The following is a 19,143-nucleotide window of genomic DNA, read 5'->3' as shown; positions in this document are numbered from 1 at the left end:
AACAATACCACATAACCCGGAAACAGGTTGTTCGATTTTTTTTGTAATTGAATAAAAATAAATAACAGAAATAGCTTATTTCCATAAGTATTCAGACCCTTTAATATGAGACTCGAAATTGAGCTCAGGTGCATCCTGTTTCCATTTGATCATCCTTGAGATGTTTCTACAACTTGGAGTCCACCTGTGGCAAATTACATTGATTGGACATGATTTGGAAAGGCACACACCTGTCTATATAAGGTCCCACAGTTGACAGTGCATGTCAGAGTAAAAGCCAAGCCATGAGGTTGAAGGAATTATCCATAGAGCTCCGAGACAGGATTGTCTTGAGGCACAGATCTGGAGAAGGGTACCAGAAAATGTCTGCAGCATTGAAGGTCCCCAAGAACACAGTGGCCTCCATCATTCTTGAATGGAAGAAGTTTGGAACCACCAAGACTCTTCCTAGAGCTGGCCACCCGGCCAAACTGACCAATCGGGGGAGAAGGGCCTTGGTCAGGGAGGTGACCAAGAACCAGATGGTCACTCGGACAGAGCTCTAGAGTTCCTCTGTAGAGATGGGAGAAACCTCCAGAAGGACAACKATCTCTGCAGCACTCCACCAATCAGGCCTTTATGGTAGAGTGGCCAGACGGAAACCACTCCTCAGTAAAAGGCACATGACAGCCTGCTTGGAGTTTGTCAAAAGGCACCTAAAGGACTCTCAGACCATGAGAAACAAGATTCTCTGGTCTGATGAAAGCAAGATTGAACTCTTTGGCRTGAATCGAGGGAAGATGAACGGAGCAAAGTACAGAGAGATCCTTGATGAAAACCTGCTCCAGAACGCTCAGGACCTCAGACTGGGGTGAAGTTTCACCTCCCAACAGGACAACAACTCTGAGCACACAGCCAAGAAAACGCAGAAGTGGCTTCGGGACAAGTCATTATGGGTTATTGTGTGTAGATTGATGAGGAAAGAAATATTTAATAAATTGTAGAATAACGCTGTAACTAACAAAAGGCATATCTACCTCAATTATCTTGTATCCCTYTACATCGACTCAGTACTAGTACCGCCTCCCTGTATATAGCCAAGTTACTGTTACTAATTGTGTATTTATTCCTTGTGTTATAACTATTTGTTTCTCTCTCTGCATTGTTGAGATGGTCCTGTAAGTAAGCATTTCATTGTTAGTCTACACCTGTTGTTTACGAAGCATGTGACAAATACAATTTGATTTCAAGGTTAAAGGTCCAATACAGGCGTATTTATCTCAATATCAAATCATTTTTAGGGTAACAATGAAYTGCTTTACTGTGATTGTTTTCWATTAAAAAGAGCAATTTCTCAAGCAAGAKTTTTGCTAGAACTGTCTGGTAGTGGTCTAGGAGGGGYAAACTGAAAACTAGCTGTTATTGGCAGAGGTTTGGAACTCTCTTTCTTATTGGTCTATTAACAAATGTACCACCTGGTGATGTCAGCWGGCAGGCCAAAACTCCATCCCACCAAAACAGGCAGAAATTTCAGGCAGTGTTTCAAACAGCTCTTACACTAAAAGGGCATTATTATAATTTTCATAATTTTACAGTATTATTCCAACCTCATAGTGTGAAAATATATATATAAAACACATATTGTACACCCATTCATAAAGCTTGACCGTAAAAAATGAACAGACTATTGATTCAATAGTTATGCAATCTTTCAACGTATGTGTGTGTGACAATATTGCGGGAGAGACTCACTTGTGGCTGCTGTTGAGAGCGGGCAAGGGAGAGGAGTGTCGGAGAGGAGGAACGTCGTACTCATCACTGACATGGAGACCATTTGAGTAAGGCTGCAGACAGACATARAGACCAAGAGAGAGACACAGACTGACAAGGAGGAAACATCAGTATACAAAAGTGCACAAGTCTACGGTAATCCACTTATTTTCATTCATACAAGCAATCTCCATATACAAACATTGGCATTAGAAWGGCCTTACTGAAGAGCTCAGTGACTTTCAACTTGACACCATCCAACAAGTCAGTTCATCAAATTTCTGCCCTGCTAGAGCTGCCCCGGTCAACTGTAAGTGCTGTTATTGTGAAGGGGAAATGCCTAGGAGCAACAATGGCTCAGCCGCGAAGTGGTAGGCCACACAAGCTTACAGAACGGGAACGCCGAGTGCTGAAGCGCGTAAAAATCGTCTGTCCTCAGTTGCAAAACTCACTACCGTCAGCACAAGAACAGTTCGTCCGGAGCTTCATGAAATGGGGCTCCATGGCCAAGCAGCCGTGCACAAGCCTAAGATCCCCATGTGCAATGCCAAGCGTCGGCTGGAGTAGTGTAAAGCCTGCTGCCATTGGACTATGGAGCAGTGGAAACGCGTTCACTGGAGTGATGAATCACGCTTCACCATTTGGCAGTCTGACGGACAAATCAGTGCTGATGTTCTTTTTGGTGTTCATTTAAGGTTTGTGTAAGGCATAAGGTTAGCAGTGTGGTTAAGGTTTAAAAGATCTTATGACTTTGTGTCTGTGCCAGCTCGTGACTACCCTGCAGAGCTGTCCTCCCAATAAATGCCAACCTGCCAATCCTTTCCACATTGGGCAGAGGTTGGCATGCCCCCTGCAGACAACCACTTGGACACTGTGCCCACCTCATCTCCCACACTACCCCAGAGGACGCTACCCTCCAATTACAGGATTTTCCCCCCATGGGTTCTGAGTAACCCATCTGGCGTGTGCTCACCTGGGTTGGGGTCATTGCTGAATCATTGCAATTATATTTASKAATTGATATTATGCCATTATTTTCTATGAGGTTTTTTCAATTGATGAATTTATCATAGTTCAAATGGAATTGACCTAGAGATCTTCTTGGGTCTAAAAAGTCAAACCCGAACAGACCAGAGGACAATAATCAGACCCGAACCCAAATGGACCCGACGACAATCAAATTGACCAACCCTGGTGGCAATGTTGCCAGAACGCTGCACTGCAAAATTGGCTGGAGGTGGACTTCAGTCACTCTGGCACAACCTGCATGGATAAGGCAGTATCTGGCTGCCATCCACACCGGGTCAGTTAGGGCAAGGCTAGCAGAGCGGGGCTATGAGGGCAGTAAATAGCGAGAGAGAGAGACATATCAGACCTATGCCCCTCTGCCCACCCCATGCCCCCCATATGACCAGGCCGTGAGAAGAGCAACAGGCCCAACCCCCACTATTACATCCGCCAAAGCCCCGTCCTGCAACCTAAGAGGTATGTATCAGATGCTCAACATGCTCTGCTCACACCTACTGTAATGGTCCTGGCCTAAACAACACAAAAACAACACTAGACACTATGGAACAGAAAGCGTTCACTATCTCATCCTGGAATATACAAGGTCGGAGGTCATCTGCCTTTGCCCTAAAGAGCAGGAACCCAGACTTCATCAAAGAAATTGGAAATACAGACATTGTCATCCTACAAGAAACATGGTATAAAGAAGACGGACCCACTGGTTGCCCTCTAGGTTACAGAGAGCTGGTAGTCCCATCCACCAAACTACCAGGTGTGAAACTGGGAAGATACTCAGGGGGTATGCTAATTTGGTATAGAGCAGACCTAACCCACTCTATTAAATTAGTCAAAACAGGAACATTTTACATCTGGCTAGAAATTAATAAAGAAATMATCTCAACAGAGAAAAATGTCCTCATGTGTGCTACCTATATCCCCCCACTAGAATCCCCATACTTTAACGATGACAGCTTCTCCATCCTAGAGAGGGAGATCAACAATTTCCAGGCCCATGGACATGTACGAGTCTGTGGTGACCTAAATGCCAGAACAAGACAAGAACCTGACACCCTCAGCACACAGGGGGACAAACACCTACCTGGATGTGACAGCATTCTCTCCCCAATATGCCCCCCTAGACACAACTACGACAACATAACCAACAAAAACGGGTCACAACTCCTGCAGCTCTGTCGGACACTGGGTACTGTTAAAGTAATTTAAATGTTGAAAGATAATGATGAAATAATTCCACCCTGAAACCATATAATTGTATGAAATTGATTAGAATCATAAAAGTATTATTAATGATGTGTGTAGTTTTAGTCAGAATTAGGGTAAAACAATATATCTGTACAATATATCTTTATAGTATCTTAAACACAGACTGTCTGAGCAAATTTGTTGCAAAATAGGAAGCCGATTCTAGATTTAATTTTGGATTGGAGATGTTTAATATGAGTCTGGAAGGAGAGTTTACAGTCTAACCAGACACCTAGGTATTTGTAGTTGTCCACATATTCTAAGTCAGAACCGTCCCGAGTAGTGATGCTAGTCGGGTGGGCAGGTGCGGGCAGCGATCGGTTGAAAAGAATGCATTTGGTTATGCTAGCGTTTAAGAGCAGTTAGAGGCCACGGAAAAAGTGTTGTGTGGCATTGAAGCTCGTTTGGAGGTCTGTTAACAGTGTCCAAAGAAGGGACAGATGTATACAGAATGGTGTCGTCTGCGTAGTGGTGGATCATGGGATCACCCGCAGCAAGAGCGACATCATTGATATATACAGAGAAAAGAGTCGGCCTGAGAATTGAACCCTGTGGCACCCCCATAGAGACTGCCAGAGGTCCGGACAACAGGCCCTCCGATTTGACACACTGAACTCTGTCTGAGAAGTAGTTGGTGAACCAGGCGAGGCAGTCATTTGAGAAAACAAGGCTGTTGAGTCTGCCGATAAGAATGTGGTGATTGACAGAGTCGAAAGCCTTGGCCAGGTCGATGAAGACGGCTGCACAGTACTGTCTTTTATCGATGGCAATTATGATATTGTTTAGGACCTTGAGCGTGGCAGAGGTGCACCCGTGACCAGCTCGAAAACCGGATTGCACAGCGGAGAAGGTACGGTGGGATTCGAAATGGTCAGTGATCTGTTTATTAACTTGGCTTTCAAAGACTTTAGAAAGGCAGGGCAGGATGGATATAGGTATATAACAGTTTGGGTCTAGAGTGTCACCCCCTTTGAAGAGGGGGATGACCGCGGCAGCTTTCCATTCTTTAGGGATCTCGGCCGATACGAAAGAGAGGTTGAACAGACTGGTAATAGGGGTTGCAACAATGAAGGTAGATAATTATTTAGAAAGAGAGGGTCCAGATTGTCTAGCCCAGCTGATTTGTATTGGTCCAGGTTTTGCAGCTCTTTCAGAACATCTGCTACCTGGAGAAGCTGGGGAGGTTTGGGCAAGTAGCTGCGGGGGTGCGGAGCCGAGGTTGGGCTAGCCAGGAGGAAAGCATGGCCAGCCGTAGAGAAATGCTTATTGAAATTCTCGCCTAGCCTCAGTGCAGTGGGCAGKTGGGAGGTAGTGCTCTTATTCTCCATAGACCCTACAGTGTCCCACAACTCTTTGGAGTTAGAGCTACAGGATGCACATTTCTGTTTGAAAAAGCTAGCCTTTGCTTTCCTGACTGACTGGGTGTATTGGTTCCTGACTTCCCTGAAAAGTTGCATATATCACGGGGACTATTCGATGCTAGTGTAGTCCGCCATAGGATGTTTTTGTGCTGGTCGAGGGCAGTCAGGTCTGGAGTGAACCAAGGGCTATATCTGTCCTTAGTTCTACATTTTTTGAAAGGTGCAGGCTTATTTAAGATGGTGAGGAAATTACTTTTAAAGAACGACCAGGCATCCTCGACTGACGGGATGAGGTCAATATCCTTCCAGGATACCCGGACAGGTCAGGGCCTGTTCCTGAGGGAGCCGTATATCCTCCGCCTTGTGCTCGTCAGAGTCGTGAAATAAGAAAAAGAATTCTGCTTGTCCGTGGTGAGTAATCGCAGTCCTGATGTCTAGAAGTTATTTTAGGTCATAAGAGACGGTAGCGGCAACATTATGTACAACAATTWAAAAAAAATAAGTTACAAACAACGCAGATAAACGAACACAATCGGTTGGGGGCACGTAAAACGGCGGCGCCATTTTAAGATGATAGCCTATGCAGGTATGATTAATCATTGCAAGTTCATTGACATCCAACTACCACATTACTGATCCAGTATTGATGATTCATTAACGTCTATAAATTGATGAAAATCGTTTTTGCAGCTTCCAACTACTCAAGGGACAGGTGGAGATAACCAGGAAACAAAAGCAGAAAAGGAAAAGATACTGCTAGCCGTGGGAACTGCTTTGAGAATGGAACAATGAAAAGAAATGGCAAAAACGTATGACGACAAATAAGCACGAACACTTGAACAAAATAATTTTCTACAGGAACAAAATCGTCTTCTACAGGAACAACTCGATTTCGCCAAAAAGAAACACGACAAAATCCATGCCAAACTAGATCAATCTGACGAGTTATCTACACACAGGGGCACGCAACTTGATAACATGAACGCAGTTTTGATGAACGTTCCTCAAAGCAATAATGTTCTAGTCCAAATGCTGCAGACCAAAGATGATCACTTAATGAACACAATGACTAAGTTGGATGACAAAACAGCGGAACTCATTCAAGTCACTGACCAAATGAGTGATGAGAGAACCCAGGTGAGGAAGATGGAAAAATGTATCTCTAAGCAAGCGGAGGAAATTTCATCAATGAATCTCTCGCTCCGCACTCAAGACCTCTACCTGCAAGCCATGACAGATAAGTATGAGGCCGAAAGAAGCCAGTGCGACACACGTGTCTAACAAAAGTACTCTAAGGGCCCAAGTGGACTCAAGTGCTATGCAGCAGAATACCACTCTTAGGTACCACCTGGAGGAACTCCAGAACAGTCACGCGCTACAGCGTGACTTCCCAACAAAGCAATCAAGCTCAGTACACAAAGGAGGGAAGACGACAGAAGGTTTCAGACTTTACCTCTCTCAGGTGTCCCTCAGTCTTTCCTCTTGGCCATTCGGCACAGAGTAATATGGCGCCTCCTCGCCAACAAAGCTTGGCTTCTCCTCTCTGCCTTTTGGCCCATTCTTCCCCACAGGTTGAAGCAAACCTTCTCCGTGCACTTGGTGTGGAACGCCTTGACAAAATCGTTGCCTTACTTTGGCCTATTCACTGAAACAGGAGTGGAATAGCTACTACCATTCAAACAAAATGTTTCTGTCGAACATGTATGCCCACGTTGGTTTGCAAATCTCAGAACTCAGCTTTTGAGGCATCAAAAGTGAGCCGTGCTAAGAGCCCTGACATCTCGGTTTTCAATATTGAACAGGAGCACTCACTCCAGGTAGAGGGTGCATTATCAGCGATAGGAGAGTTGAGAGATGACACACAACAAAGGTATCTACCACGAAACCGCGATACCAATAACCACGGCGGTCAAAATACCTATAAAGAACATTGAAAGTGAACCGACTACCGCTACAATCAACCTGATCGCTACGTTCCTACACCCAACCCAAACAAATTGTCAGGGCACAAGGGTAGCAAAGGGTTGAATGACGATCAAAACGTAGACCAACACTTCCGTAAAAGACCTGCTAAGAGAAGTACAAAAGAGCAAAAACATTTGAGAAAGAGGTAAAAGATACGTTTTTATTTTATTTTATTTCACCTTTATTTAACCAGGTAAGCCAGTTGAGAACAAGTTATCATTTACAACTGCAACCTGGCCAAGATAAAGCAAAGCAGTGCAACACAAACAACAACACAGGGTTAAACATGGAATAAACAAACGTACAGTCAGTAACACAATAGGAAAAAAATTGCTAATATTGTCACCCATCAGATTATTCTTGATTTAATCTGGTCTTTGATTTAAAATGGACCATTATCATGCACCGGTATTTTTATATATWTTTTTATTTATTTAACTAGGCAAGTAAGTTAAGAACAAATTCTTATTTACAATGATGGGATGTACATCATGTAATCTATGCACTTAAATAGCGAATGGAGGACGCTTTCCCTGTGGTTTATTTTCATGCTAGCCAGGTAGTCTATACTCCTGTTGTAAATATAAGCAATGTGCTTAATGTTAGGAAAGTTGAGAAATAAATATTGTCAGTCTATAGAAAGCTGATCCTCCTATTTTTATAAACAGCCATCACTCTGTTTTCTCCTGCAATTCCATAGCCTTTAGAAATGTTGCGCAACATGACCCCATGAAGTGTGTAATTCGATTTTAGAATACATTTGCATTGATATCAGAGTGATTAGAGGGAGAATGTAGCACAATCAGAGCTTGAAGAAGCCTAATTACCATGATTACACGGTCACGTGGAATTTGACTGCCTTCATGACTCGTGACCGCCGGTGTGGCGGTAATACGGTCACCACAACAGCCCTACTGTGAAGTAGTTTTGCCGGGTGTGCGCAAATTGGACTGAGGTGATTTTGGGGAACAACGACAGAGTTCGCTAGAGGGACAGTATGAGGGTAGCCAGCTCCTCACTCGCTATTCTTGTTTAATTTTGTAGTCACCGGATTTGCCATCATCCTCGAGGGACAGATGAAGAACCTCCTGGCTAGCCAAGCTAGTTGGTACAGCTAGCTAAGCTAGCTAGCTAGCTACTCTACCATCAGCATCCTAATGATCTATGACTACATCATCACCGGCTACCTGCAGTTGTTCTTCAATTACCTCTTAGCATCGATGGAGCTCTCTGGTTGTTTCTTTCACCTGCTAAATCCCATGGAATCCTTGGCCCTCTCGTTGACGGATGCTGGCTACGCTCCCTCTGTCCGGTTCACCTTTGGATGGACGGTAACATTAGTGTTTAACCCCTCTGTGTTMAACCCCTCCGTGTCCAAGGACCAAACGTTTTTATATTAATTTTGGGGCGCCCCAAGGTTTTATTGATTGTAAGACTTTAGTTGAGAGCTCTCAGGTGTTTTAACTTCACTATCTGCCGTCTTTAAGGAAACTATATATATACTGGTACCAGTTTCAAACCAGCTTCAGCGTACTAAGGTTCTAAATTGGGAAAGCAACGTTAGCTACAGTCCTTTTAATCCCCCCTGGTTTCACCTGTTTACAGGGTTTGATCCATATTTGATATGTGGTTGTACAATTGCTATACTGTTGATTTTTGATATATGTCTTATCCGAATCATTTTCTCATTTTTTGATTTCAACATTATACCATTTACAACTAATCTCAGGTTTTACTAGGTCCAGTATTATTCTGTGGTCCTCTGGTGGTTCATTGTCCTTTTTGATAATTGCTATGTTCTTACATTTTTTACTTTTACATTCTGTTCTATTTTGTACCATTATCTTTAATTTTAATAAAGTCCACTAACGTGGAAGAAAAAGGTAATTCTGTTGTCATTGTGTGGGTGTCACACCCTGATCTGTTTCACCTGTCCTTGTGCTTGTCTCCACCCTCCTCCAGGTGTCGCCCATCTTCCCCATTATCCCCTGGGTACTTATACCTGTGTTCTCTGTTTGTCTGTTGCCAGTTTGTCTTGTTTGTCAAGTCAACCACCGGTTTGTCTCAGCTCCTGCTTTTCCCCAGTCTCCCTTTTTCTCATTCTCCTGGTATTGACCTTTGCCTGTCCTGACTCTCAGCCCGCCTGCCTGACCACTCTGCCTGCCCCTGACCCGTCATGTGCCTTTGCCCCTACTCTGGATTACCAACCTCTGCTTGACCTGACCCTGAGCCTGCCTGCAGTCCTGTACCTTTGCCCCACTACTCTGGATTATCGACTCCCGCCTGACTTGACCTGTCGTTTGCCTGCCCCTGTTGCTGTAATKAACATTGTTACTTCAACACAGTCTGCATTTGGGTCTTACCTGAAACGTGATAGTGGGTCTATCATATAGTTTCCTATTGAGCTGGATATAACCTTTAACCTGTTTATGCTTATTAGGTGGAGGCCCCACACTATTCTATACATGGTACATATACAGTCTCATGGTATATCTTACCCCTATATCGTTCATGGGCGTACTGACTCATAGTGATACACATGCAGTGTCCTGTAGGCTTACATGCTACCCATACACCCCCTTCTCCACTACTGCCACTCATCTATATATACAAGCCCCACCTGATAGAACCCAGGTCTTATCTGTCTATCAGTACTAGCCTAGTTAAAGTCATAACAAAGCTGCCTGAAGAAAGAGGGGTCACACAAACTAGCCATTATCACTCACTAATTTAGGAAGGTGTCTCCAGCTGTCTTGGACATTTAACATGATTTGAACTCTAAGTACCTACATATCAAACCCATTCAGAACAGTGGGTGTGATATTTCAACCCTGGTGTGAAGTCTCGCCCCCTCATGAACCACAAGATTTGMCAACTAAGCATTTCAATTTTTAGAGTTAAACTGTCCAGACCCACGTCATCAGCCCCTCTCCACCAATACACGCAGACACGCAACCCCCCCTCCTGACTAGCCCATCACAACTTCAAGCATTCTCACAGGTTAAGGTTTTTGGACAATGGGGTGTAGGATTCATACCCAGACGTCACCCTGGCCTTACAACCCATACACTAGCCCAACCCATACACTAGCCCTTGACCAGCACACACACACACACACACAAACAAACACTGATAGACACACAAAGACACAGAAAAACAGACATATGCAAACTAGGGTAAAAACGTGGGGGTAAATAAAAAAATAACGTTTTGTATTATGTTGTATTATGTTTTAATCACCAAACAATTCTCTGGTTATTAATAAATTGTCCAGACCCACATCAGCAGCCCTCCCCACTAATACAGGTGCTGAAACTAGCCCTGCGGTTAAGAACATTGGGAGAGTAACTGAAAGGTCACTGGTTCGATCCCCGAGCCAATGTGCCATTGAGCAAGGCATTCAACCCTACTTGCTCCAGTAACTCACTCTGGACAAGAGCTTCTGCTAAATTACTCAAATGTAAATGTAAAATTGCACACAGACTCACTGCATGTACCTGCTGTACTGAGAGGGCACAGGAGTAAATAACTATCATCTGCGTAGAGATGAATGATACAGATAGACCAATATTATTTATATAAATAGTGAAGAGAACAGGGCACAAAATAGATCCCTGCGGCACACCTTTCGTAAAATCGAGGAAACTACATTTGATATCGTCAGTAAGCYCACATTTTGTCCTGCAAGATTGCAAGATGCCTGATCTCGGCCTATTTCAGACAACCTTTGAACAAGTCAGAAATGGTCAAACGTATCAAATGCCTTGGACAGGTCAATAAATAAGGCAGCACAATGATTTGTATGGTCTGTAATGGCACATAATCTAAGACAAGTGTAGCCACCGAAATAGTGCTTTGTACAGGTCTAAAACCAGCTTGGTGCTCATTAAGACGTTTAAACAGTTGAGCTGAGAGTTGGCCAGGGAGTGTAACACTTTGACAAGGCAAGAGAACTTGTAAACCGGACAGTAGTTGTCCAAGTCAGAAGGATTGCCTTCTTTGTGTAGGGGGAAGACTTGTGCCGCCAGAAAGCTGCTGCAAAAAGGAATCAAGTGACTCAGCCCCAGTGGATTTTTTCTCAATAACCCACTATTTACTAATCCATTAGAAATGCTTCATTATGTGGAGTTATTATAAAGTCTTACCTATTGTTAGAATAACAACAACATGCCCCTCTGATGTGTTTGTTTGTTTGTGGGTGTATTTGAGAAAGAGAGTTCAAATGAGTGAGCGAGAGATACACAGAACAAAGGTGAAAATCCGCTAATATTCAGCAAACCACGTTTCTATGTTGCAAATGCATAAATCAACTCAATTATCTCACAAACCCCAACYCTTGCAAGAACAGTCCCTGTTGTGGTGAATGACGCACAGTACTCCATAGAGCCATGGCTACATGGAGCTCTGTTCCACATCAGGTAACTGATGCAAGCAGTAAAAGTTGATATAAAAAACCAGATACAATTACATCTTATGGAACAGCGGGGACTGTGAAGAGACACGAACACATGCACACACACACACGATAACATTCACACTACACACACACGTACACATGGATTTTGTGTTGTAGATATGTGGTAGTAGAGTAGGGTTTTGAGGGCACACACTTAATGTGTTGTGAAATGTGTTGTGAATGTATTGTAATGTTTTCAAAATGTTGTATCTAGAAGAAAAAGAAACGCACACCTATTTAGGCGAGGTGCRGGCTAGCGGAGTAGAAAACCTAAAAATAAAAGGAGAGCCGCGCCACTCTAGGAGCTCAGATGCAAAAATGTAATTGTTGTATAACAATTAATGTTGTATAACATGTGCGCTAACAGAACCCTAGTGATTCTTACCTTGGGGTTCTCCATGAGGGCCTCTATTCTGGGATGCGAGCCGCCAATGCCTGCATCCGCCAAGGGCCAGCTGAGTGGTCTACCGTTGCCATCAGACTGGGCAGAGTGGACCAGCTTGGAGGAGCGGTCAGCCCCTGTTCCCGTTTTGTGGGGGTCCACCAGGGGGCTCTCTTTGGGGCACCAGGCCTCAGGGGGTAGCGCGGGGTCACAGGGCACGGTGGAGGAGGGGTCCAAGGAGACACATCCATCTGGTGGGATGGGTGGTGGGCGCTCAGGAGGTGGTGGGGGCGGAGGGTCCCTCTTGGGGGGCGGGGGAGCAGGTAAAGGCTTGTCTTGCTTTCTAGCCAGCCCTGGAGAGGACTTGGGGAGGAGGGCATGTGTTCATTTTACACTACACAGAAATAAACAGTGTTGACATACTTCACACACACCACACACATGCCTGCACGCAAACACACACACATCCTTTGATTGTTTGCTGTTGTATTTGTGCTGTTGCTAGTGTTTTCTGTCTATGTTATTTTTATTTTATTTTTTTATCAGCCCCTGTTCCCACAGGAGGCCTTTTGCCTCTTGCTAGGCCATCATTGTAAATACAAATCTTTTCTTAATTGACTTACCTGTTTAAATAAAGGTTAAGTAAACATTTTAAATAAAGCCTTTTTATATCAGCAGTTATTTCAAGGTGCTAACCCCAAAAAGTCTGGGGGGGGGGGGGGTCTACTAAGCTAACATATGGAATTGTTTTAAGAAGGTCATACCATGGATCATTTAGCTATTTGATTTAGAACTTCAGGACACCTTTAGGTTTAAAAAAAAACATTTTGGGGATGAAACATTGAATTTAGCCTTACTGCTATTAGCCCATAGAAACGCACTGAATAACAGATTCGTACATGGAAAAACAGATAGTCCAAAAATACATCAAAAGGAAATATGTTTTAAAGTGTCAGTCCTATGTCTGAGGTGGGAAGGACCATTTTTGTGATGTCTCCTGGTATGGCAAACACGGCTGTAGCCTTGCCACCTTCCACCGCAAATGTGCAAGGCCGAACACGGCCGAACACGGATGCGGTAGATTGAGACACAGCCCATGCAACAAAAAACCCAGATATCACTAGTTTTAAAAGACAGGTTTTTCTGGGCATTTTTTATTATGCTAATTCAATTTCTGCCCGGGCGCACACGTCGATTCTAGGGGACACCCAGCCTGAAACCCCCAAAGAGCAAGCAATGCAGAGYCAGAAGCTCACTGGCTAGGAAAAACTCCCTAGCCAAAGAGCAAGCAATGCAGAGGCAGAAGCTCACTGGCTAGGAAAAACTCCCTAGAAGGCAGGCACCTAGGAAGAAACCTAGAGAGGAACCAGGCTCCGAGGGATGGCATCAACCAGCACCAACGCATTCAACTTTCGAGAGTTCTGGAGATCCTTCCACAAGTTGCAAAAAAACTTAACGCAGATCTACCTAACTCAGTGGAGACCGAAGGGATCTCCAGAGTTAGCCATCCCTATGGTCGGGTCTGGTGACGCATGTCTAAAGTTTGCACAAGAGGACTTTATAAACAAAAATAGAGCAGAGCATTTGTATTTAAGGATCCTCAGGAGTGATAAAGTCATTCTCTCCTCCACTTTGAGCCATTGACCTGCATCTTATTAATGTTACCTCTCTGTGTACATTTAGGGAATAGCCGTGCTGCTCTGTTCTAAACCAATTGTAATTTTCCTAAGTACCTCTTTGTGGCACCTGACCACACAACTGAACGGTGTCCAGCTGCAGGACCTGCCTTGTTGATAGTGTTGTTAAGAAGGTAGAGCAGCACTTTATTATGGACAGACTTCTCACCATCTTAGCTACTGTTGTATCAATATGTTTTGACCATGACGGTTTTACAATCCAGGGTTAGTCCAAGCAGTTAAGTCACCTCAACGTGCTCAATTTCCACATGATTTATTACAATATTTAGTTGAGGTTTAGGGTTTAGTGAATGATTTGTCTCAAATACAACGCCACCCATTCTGAAACTAGCTGCAGCTCTTTGTTAAGTGTTGCAGTGATTTCACTCTCTGTAGTAGCTGACGTGTATAGTGTTGAGTCATCCTCATACATAGACACACTGGCTTTACTCAAGGCCAGTAGGCATGTTATTAGTAAAGATTGAAAAAAGTAAGGGACCTAGCTGCCCTGGGGAATTCCTGATTCTACCTGCATTGATCTATGAGATTTAAGAGAGGGCCAACATACTTTCTGATACAGAATGCAGTGATGTGTAATGAACCTAATCGCACGTAATACAATGTGATACACTTTTCCTATAAAAAGGATGCCCACTTATTAACTAACTCATCAATATGCTTTRTGAAAGATAGCTTTTCATCAATCCAGATACCCAGATATTTATAAGCGGCGACGCGATCAATGCAATATACACGAGCATAAATCATCCGATTAATGTTTAAGCTTTTTGAAAAACAACATATACTTAGTTTTACCTTGCATCACTTAACCCTTTACACTTGTGGGAATTGGCCTATGTGGATAGGGCTAAATTGAAAAGTTTGAAAATAATAAATAGGAAGTGCATACACATAACCATGGTAGCAATTGAAAGGAACCGTTTGGGAATAATGGGAAAAGGATTAGATCAAAGGTGAGTACACAACAATTCACCTGACACAAGACCGAATCCAAACATTGCACTGTTTGACATTTACTGTACTTTTCTCCACATTTGTTGATGACGAAATCTGAAAAAAACTCAGGATACATTCAGTAACACGATAAGACTATTTCTCGAAAATTTGGYGTAGGTGCAACATAAGACAAAAAACATGACAAGGATTTGAGTAGAAGACGAACTACTTTTTTCAATCTACTTTTCGGAGCGCTCCTAACTGTGCTGTTAAGAAAATAGAGTCAGCACGCTTGTAGTCGTTCTGTTTGGAACACAACCCTCTATCCCCGCCATCACACAATCACTGTTTTTGTTTACTTAATCCCCCCAAAAAGTCCATTATAAATCGCAATTTGGGTCAGGTGGGCATAATTGCAAATCTTGTTCTATTGCCACATGACTAGCTAAGTATAAATACATAAGTATAAGTATAAAATATGATATTACAGATATTACAGTTCAGAGAAACAGATGGGTATTTGTGTGTGCATAGAAAGGGGTCATGAGTGCATTCAGGTGAATTTACTATAGACAATAACAAAAAAACAGGCTCGTTCTATTCAGAACATCAGGGTATGACGCCACGTCGTCTTGTAACTGTACATACAACATGGTGGTAAATAAACGTTAACACTGTATATGACATGASTTTTACGATTTGGAAATGTGAAGGGCACATTTGGACTGACGGGTGTTTGACTTTCGTGTACGTATGATATATACAACGCAGCATTTGTTATCATCCTCAACTTCTCATCTTACAAAATACATCATCTACATTTACAGCATTTCCCTCATTCAGACAACAACATTTTTCAAAATGTCCCTAATTACCGCGAAGGACGGGGTAACTTCTTGTCCCGCGCGGTGCTCAAGTTCAGAACGGGTGTCAGTCAAAACCCATACAGCGCTGATGATGCGCAAAGCCAGAGCTCTGGCGTCATGTATAGCATGTTARTGTACAGCCACTACGTCCAAATTTAGAAGCTTAGTAGTGKCCAAATCTGCCATTTTCAACATGTATACWGGTACGAGTGTTAGAKATARAAAATATARAGCTAAGTGAAAAATWCCAATCTGGTTTTCATGCCCACCACAGCACAGAGACAGCCTTAGTTAAAYTGGTAAATTACCTTTAAGCCAACGCAGATGCCAAACAGCTCTCTGTCCGAGTACTCTTTGATTTAAGTGCTGCATTCAACACTGCTGACCATGATGTCCTTCTGGACAGACTGGAGAGGTGGGTTGGCCTCTACGGTCCAGTTCTAAATTGGTTTAYGACCTATTGAACCGGGTCGAGAGTTTTTTTGTCACCAATTGTGAACATAACCCAGAGAAAATAGATATCACATGTGGCAAGGTATCGCAAGGTTCAATTTTGGGTCCGGTACTGTTCAGTTTATATATGTACCCCTTGGCAGTGTTATCAGCGAGCATGACATTGACTTTCACAGCTACACAACATTACATTTCTGTGTCCCCAGAGGTTGTCAGCTCCACGGATAAATCATTAGACTGTATTAGRGATTTAAATACTTGGATGGCTCACAACTTCCTCCAGCTAAATCAAGACAAGGCCGAGGTACTTATTATTGGAGCCAAAGCACAGAGAGAGAATCTGGAAGCAGAATTGAATTCACAGGCAAAAGATAAAGATAAAACACCAGCTAAAAACTTAGGTGTCATTTTAGATTCACATTAGGAATGTGACCAAAATAGCTTTTTACCACATGAACATTGCCACGGTGCGGCCGTTTCTCTCAGGCTGATACAGAGAGACTCATCCATGCTTTTATTACAAGAAGACTTCACTACTGTAACATGCTGACCAGACCGGACACGTAGAGTCCATGAGTGTTGCAAAATAAATTTAGAAATCCATGTTATTCAATTATTGCACCCACASTGCTCGCGGGCGCCAACGAGCGTCTGCYTTGCCAAGGGCTAAAATAGAAGTCATTCCTATTTCTGATGCAGATCGCGCTGCAAGTCCTGCCTCTCCCATCTCCTCATTGGTTATACCCACGTGGGTGATTGAAAGACGAACTGTTTTGCCGGTCGTCGTGGCAATACTATGAAAGTTTAGATGCCAATCACCATATAAGTTCAAAGATGAAAAAGCCTGGAAGGAGGAGAGATGACTAGAAACGATTCGGTTGACCGTTTTATGTGTGGATTAATTGTCGGAGTAGAGGACCTTGTGGGTTTCAGGTAAAATAACAACTCAATGTTTATATCCCAGAACAAATTAGCTAGCAACAGCAAGCTAGCTAAATAGGACAAATTAGCTAGCATGTGCAAGCTAGCTAGCTAAATTGCCATACATGTTTAATGCTTTTCAACCTGTCCCCAAATTAATGTAATTGGTTCAGAGTTTGCTTTGATATTTTAACCTGCGTGTCGTGATCGCGTTTGGTGTGGGGGGACAAAACAAATTTATGCATGATGGCGCACCCGCGCTGCCGGTTTGGGTTCKATGTCTGGTCTACCCAAGAAAGCCATTGGTCAACTACAAAACATACAGAATGCTGCAGCACGGGTACTGACCAAGACTACCAGAGAACCTGAGGGGGCCCGAAACTGTGGACATTTTTTAAATAAATCTTAAAACAAACCTTTTTAGCGTTGTTTTTGTTAGGGTGCTTTTTTTGTCTTTCAGTTTGTATTGTTATTCTTTWGTTTTTTGTGTAGTAAATATTTCAGTGTTTTATTTATGTATTTTCCTGTGAAGCGTATTGCGTTGCATTCATGTCTGAAATGTGCTCTATAAATAAAGCTTGATTTCAAGTGTTTTAAAAAGTATAAAACACTGAAGCACTGTATCGTCAGTCCAAACTTTCCGGTTCCTACTTCCTGGTCGAATTCTGTTGATAGAGTGAGCTCAAAAGTGAGCCAAAAGAGTTTGGGTCAGCACAATAGTATGACATGGGTGTCGATGTGGAGTGCAAACCTGCAGTTTCAGATTTTCACTGTGCCCTACAATCACACCTGCAACCCTGTACGTGTGACTATTAAACAATCTGAATCTGAATCAATARCTCTTTGGTGTGCTGAACGAGAAACAATAGATCACACCAAACCAGTTTGAAAAGGGGTTTAGGCTGTACACCCCATAGACATATGGTACATCCTGATGGGTTCTGAGTTCTAAACTTGAAAATATGAAGTATCCTTATTCATGTTACTGAGGGAGAGAGGGGAATGTAGAACGTTTACATTCTGTCAGGATATATTATTATTAGCCATCAGGGATCCAATGGGAGGAGAATGGCCACAGTCTGGTACAAGTCAACAGGACAGCCGTGAGTTGGGGAGGAGTGAGGAATTTGGGCAGAGGTCAGCTTAGATGAAGTGAGGAAGAACAGATATCACTAAAGTTCTGTATAGCAAAAGAGGTGTATTGGCTGTTCAGATGTGTAAGGAGGGGGCTCAGCATAAGAGAAAGGGTTAAATACCAGTACTTGTGTGAATATGTCTTTGTCTGTTCAACTGTCTGACCCTTTGGGTGAATAAACTTGGTTTGAGCTTTTATAGTTGTCCGTCGGTTTGTACCCTGTTATTTAGAACKTAACAACCCTGACCCACCTTTGGGGAGCTGGAGGGGCTGGCAGAGGGGGATCGGATGACGCCCTTCTGGATGAGGTCCAGGCGAGGGGGTACGGGGGGCAGGCTGAGGTGCTGGATGCTGAGGGCCTCAGCATGGGCTTTCCTCCTCTGGGCCACCGGGGAGGAGTTTGGCGACATCACGGGGGAGTTCTGCCGTTCGGCACACTGCTGATATGGAAAGAACAAAACAACAAGTTCAGGTCTTTAATAATACCCATGTGGCAGTCATAGACACTGAAATACATGGATGTAACATTTATAACAGGGTTTCCGTTAGCCGGATTTTGGCCTATAAGAATTATGAAAAGCAGATWAAAAAAACTGCCGCTGGCCAATTCTCCAAAAAATAAGACGGAAAAATCTTGTTACAAAATCCGTTTTTTTGCCTATTCATCGATGGAAATACATTTGACCGGTCATGCTTATTTTACATTTACATTTAAGTCATTTAGCAGACGCTCTTATCCAGAGCGACTTACAAATTATCAGTCTATAGGTTAATTTGCATCATTTAGTGGAATTAAATTGGTGCGTGTATGCTCTCGTTGGCTGTCCTTCGCTACATATTTGCCGCCAAACCCACTGGCTCCCGGACATCTATAAGCCTTTGCTAGGTAAAGCTCCACCTTATCTCAGCTCACTGGTCACCATAGCAACACCCACCCGCAGCACGCGCTCC

At 43.3% G+C, this 19,143-nt stretch overlaps 1 protein-coding gene across 1 annotated transcript in view; it reads right to left on the bottom strand.

Annotated features, from left to right (window-relative positions):
• Nucleotides 1-19,143, bottom strand: part of cblb (Cbl proto-oncogene B, E3 ubiquitin protein ligase) — a 192,661-nt gene that overhangs the window by 46,686 nt on the left and 126,832 nt on the right. The window contains exons 11-13 of the mRNA XM_070434684.1: nt 18,444-18,632; nt 12,188-12,547; nt 1,732-1,823 (exon numbers count right to left, since the gene is read on the bottom strand). Coding sequence (XP_070290785.1) covers nt 1,732-1,823; nt 12,188-12,547; nt 18,444-18,632 — 641 coding nt within the window. The remainder of the gene's footprint in view (nt 1-1,731; nt 1,824-12,187; nt 12,548-18,443; nt 18,633-19,143) is intronic.

The sequence above is a fragment of the Salvelinus sp. IW2-2015 genome, linkage group LG23, assembly GCF_002910315.2.
Source record: "Salvelinus sp. IW2-2015 linkage group LG23, ASM291031v2, whole genome shotgun sequence".
Classification (NCBI taxonomy): Eukaryota; Metazoa; Chordata; class Actinopteri; order Salmoniformes; family Salmonidae; genus Salvelinus; species Salvelinus sp. IW2-2015.
The sequence above is the reverse complement of the archived record's forward strand: the minus strand, read 5'-3'. Positions and strand labels throughout refer to the sequence as shown.